This window comes from Dipodomys spectabilis, unplaced genomic scaffold (genome assembly GCF_019054845.1).
Source record: "Dipodomys spectabilis isolate Male_0828 unplaced genomic scaffold, ASM1905484v1 ptg000294l, whole genome shotgun sequence".
NCBI classification, from domain to species: domain Eukaryota; kingdom Metazoa; phylum Chordata; class Mammalia; order Rodentia; family Heteromyidae; genus Dipodomys; species Dipodomys spectabilis.
The window spans coordinates 2,418,004-2,422,431 of record NW_024870971.1 but is presented as its reverse complement, the minus strand read 5'-3'; the positions used below and the strand labels follow the sequence as shown (position 1 = coordinate 2,422,431).

The 4,428-nt window shown below is 34.6% G+C and overlaps 1 protein-coding gene across 1 annotated transcript; it reads left to right on the top strand.

Annotated features, from left to right (window-relative positions):
* Window positions 1-3,157: 3,157 nt before the first annotated feature.
* Window positions 3,158-4,155, top strand: LOC122126964 (olfactory receptor 4M1). The gene has a single exon (XM_042701508.1). It carries the CDS (start codon window positions 3,194-3,196, stop codon window positions 4,133-4,135), a length of 942 nt encoding a protein of 313 aa, XP_042557442.1. The 5' UTR covers window positions 3,158-3,193; the 3' UTR covers window positions 4,136-4,155.
* The last annotated feature ends 273 nt before the right edge of the window (window positions 4,156-4,428 follow it).

Sequence of the window (4,428 nt, the reverse complement as noted above, 5' to 3'; positions counted from 1 at the left end):
TGAAGCTCAAATTCTACCTATCTTTAGTAGGGTGAGAACAGTACAGGCAACCTGATATTAATATTTTCTTAAATATATTCTTAAATATTTTCTAAACAAACAATTTGTGTAAACAACTATTGCTGAATATTCAGTTTAAAAGTGATCTATTTTTGGCAAATCTTATTAAGCAATTATATAAATTTTACTTTACAATATATTGGAAACTGTTAAAGTCAAATTTCTTCTTGTGAGCCACATTCGGATGGTTACTTCTTCATACTGTTCTTATCCTGGGTTATTTGAAAGCCATCTTCAGCCATTGGAAGCTTTTTCCTGACATAAGGCCTTTGTAGTTACTCTTCTCCCTTTGTAAAATGCATTTCTAAAATATTGTATTATGACTCCCATCACTACACATCACCACCATTCACTTTCTTATTGTAATTATCTTTTTATTATATTATTGTCTCTTTTCACAAGTATTAATGGTTTTATTTCACTTACTTATATTTTATTTGCTTATTTGTTTGTTTATATGACTAGAAGAGGTAGAAGCTGTGAGGTAGAAGCTGTGCTTCCTTGTTTATTGTAGTCTGCACATAGCACATAGTAGATACTCACTAAATATATGTTGCTGAATAAGCAAATGAATAACTTAGAGAAGTGGCATAGATCTCTATTTAAAAGAGATATCATGTGTTGAGTTTTGTTTGGACATGTACTAAATAAATAATGCTGGGTATTGTCAGAATTTCATGTTTTATGAATTTATGACCATGTTAATATAAAGGATACATTAGTCCCTTATTGAGAAATGGGCATGGTTAATGGTGTATATGTTTTATGTGTAGTGACTGAACACTTGAGGAAGACTCTGCCTCCTTAGCTGACTGACTACTGAATGGAGATGTTGCAGTAGAATGTCTCTTCTCAACTTATGGTTATGAGGCATAGGGGAGGTATGAATGCTCTATCTTTCCTAAGACAAATAAATAAATGGGAGTATGTATCAGTATTTTCTAATATTATCTTGTACCTTGAACATTGAAATGCCAAAGAAATGTATTTGACACTTTCCCTGGTGAAATAACCCTTTATGTTTCTTATATTTAAAGTGTCTTTCCAAAATATTACCACTCATTCTTCTAAATTCTTTTTTCCTTCCTTAGTTTCTCTCTCTCTTTCTTTCTTTCTTTCTTTCTTTCTTTCTTTCTTTCTTTCTTTCTTTCTTTCTTTCTTTCTTTCTTTCTTTCTTTCTTTCTTTCTTTCTTTCTTTCTTTCTTTCTTTCTCTCTCTCTCTCTCTTTCCTTCTTTCTTTCCTTCCTTCCTTCCTTCCTGCCTTCAATTACTTGTATTTTCCCACTTCCTCTTTTGTAGGAGCACAGAGTAAGATTAAGGAGAAAGAGGTATCCATATGAAAAAAATAGAATTAGATTGCTTTCCTCCATTAAATTCTTTTTGGAGAGCTTAGTCTTTTTTAAAGAAGTTTTTTAATTGTGGAAATACTGTACAGAGGGGTTACAGTTACATGAGCAAGGTAATGATTACATTTCTTATCAAGCATTGTTCCCTCCTCCTTTGTTTTTCCCCTACCATCCCTTCCCTCACACTTCCACAAATACACTCCCCCCCGACCCCCACCTAAATTGTAAAGTTCATTGTTCAACAGTGTCTTGTACATCTCATTGTTACAATGGGTCAACCTGTATCCCTATTTAAACATTTTTTTTACTTTCCCTTCCCAAATTACACCGACATAAATAAATGGAAACAGGGATTTTACCATAGGGGAGGAACATACAAAGCAACAAAAAAATCCCATGGTACCTTATAAATACATTATACACAATAGCAAGCAAGCAAGAAAAAAACACTGTGTCCCTATCTTGGGGTTCATTTTGCTTAACATCATCTTATCTTTTCATATGTTCATAGCTTTGGCCTTTTCTGCTTGTCCCAGACATATAATAGTCATTACAAATAAGGGAAACCATAGGACCTATGTTTCTTTGGGCCTGGATTACTTCACTTAATATTTTTTTCCCAAGTCTTCCATTTCCTAACAAACGGGACGATGTCATTCTTTCTGATGGAGGCATAGAATTCCATTGTGTATATATATCACATTTTCTTGATTCATTCATCTACTGAGGGGCATATGGGTTGGTTCCATATCTTAGCTATGGTAAATAATGCTGCATAAATAATGCTGCAATAAACACAGTTGGCGCTTAGAGTCTTGTAATGGTGTTTACTGCTTTGAAATATTCACCTCCTTCCAATAATAAGGGAACAATTGTTTAATTAAGAACAAATAACCCATTCATTTCCATCTATTTCCATTATGGCTAAATTAAGTACAAATTCAGTCAGTAGGTTCTAGGAAAGAAAGGTTGGATTTCTTTACATGGTAGTAGATATAGTGTTCAGGAGAAGACAAGAGACTTTCTAGTATCTCTAGTAGATAAGAATACTTAATATTTTCTAGCATCCCTTGTAACTGGACGTAAAGAAAAATTTAAAAATAATATATTCCCATTTTCTCTTTGAAATGGCTGTTGTTCAGTAAAATACAATGCATTTTTTATGAGAAATATGCCTAGTTTTCAGATGAATGTAGCTGCTTTCAACCTTCCTGAAATAGTGGGTAAATATCATTGTCAATGTAGTGTTGAATATTGAGGATCTGGTCATAGTCAGATGATTTTTACAAAGGTAAACTATATTACTGTCAATTGTGGATTTTTGAAAGTATTAATTGGTATTATAAAGGATTAAGCAGTAAAGTTGTGATTATTAACTACACACAAAACATTGGGAATGTTTGTGTAAATTGATACTTTTTCTCAACAGAAAGAAAAGGAACGAGCTAAATTTCCAATTAGAAGCCTAAATTTTGACTCAGAAGAAAGTGCACAAATTGCTGAATATTGTGGGCAGATAAAGGATTACTTCTGAGTTTCCTAAAAATCAGGATGGATTTCATACTTTCAAACATGTAGCATACTTTATATGGTTTTAGACGTTTCTAATTTATCAGGTACTTTCTATCTTGATTTTTTTCAAAGTCAATGAGGGAAATACACATATCCTAATGTCAGAGAACATATGACAAATTTGGAAGCAATGATATAATTCTAGTTAAATATTATTTGAAATAAATATAATTTGTTTATTTTTCATAGCTGTACGATGAAAAAAATCTGAAGAAATGGAACCTGAAAATTATACCAGGGTGACAGAATTTGTTCTTACTGGTCTTTCTCAGACTCCGGAGATGCAACTAATCCTATTTGTTATATTTCTATCCTTCTATTTTTTCATCCTTCCAGTGAATATCCTTATCATTTGTACCATCAAGCTTGACCCACACCTAACTTCTCCTATGTACTTCCTGCTGGCTAATCTGGCCTTCCTTGATATTTGGTACTCCTCCATCACAGCCCCTAAGATGCTTGTAGACTTCTTTGTGGAGAGGAAGATTATTTCCTTTGGGGGGTGTATTGCGCAGCTTTTCTTCTTGCACTTTGTTGGGGCTTCAGAGATGTTCCTGCTCACAGTGATGGCCTTTGACCGCTATGCTGCTATCTGCCGTCCTCTCCATTATGCGACCATCATGAATCGACGTCTCTGCTGTATCCTGGTGGCTCTGTCCTGGATGGGAGGCTTCATTCATTCTATAATTCAGGTGGTTCTCATTGTTAGACTTCCCTTCTGTGGACCCAATGAGTTAGACAATTATTTCTGTGACATCACACAGGTTGTACGGATTGCCTGTGCCAACACCTTCTCAGAGGAGTTAGTGATGATCTTCAGCAGTGGTTTGATTTCTGTGGTGTGTTTCATTGCTCTTTTAGTGTCCTATGCTTTCCTTCTGGCCATGCTCAAGAAACACTCAGGCTCAGGTGAGAGTACCAGTAGGGCTATATCCACCTGCTATTCCCACATCACCATAGTGGTGCTAATGTTTGGTCCATCCATCTACATTTATGCTCGCCCTTTTGACTCCTTTTCCCCAGATAAAGTGGTATCTGTGTTTCATACTGTGATATTCCCTCTACTTAATCCCATCATCTATACATTACGAAACAAGGAAGTAAAAACAGCCATGAGGAAGTTGTTCAGCAGATATTATTTACATAGGGAAAAGTGAAAGCTAGATGATACATTTTATTGTCCTTCTGAGGATCAGTGTTCCAAAGAAGGAAACATTTATGGTGGTAATAATGCTATTTTCATTTCCTCCTTTTATTTGGCTTCACAAATGATCATTTTTTTCTCCACTTCTCTTTATAGTGAGAAAACAAAGGCATTGAGAGGGAAATAAATGTACTTACACTTCAGACAACCTGGAATTTCTGACAGATCATCACTAGAAATTCAGATTTAGTAGCACCTGCTAAATTATTCATTGAATAACTACTTGGTAGAAATTGACTCTGAAGA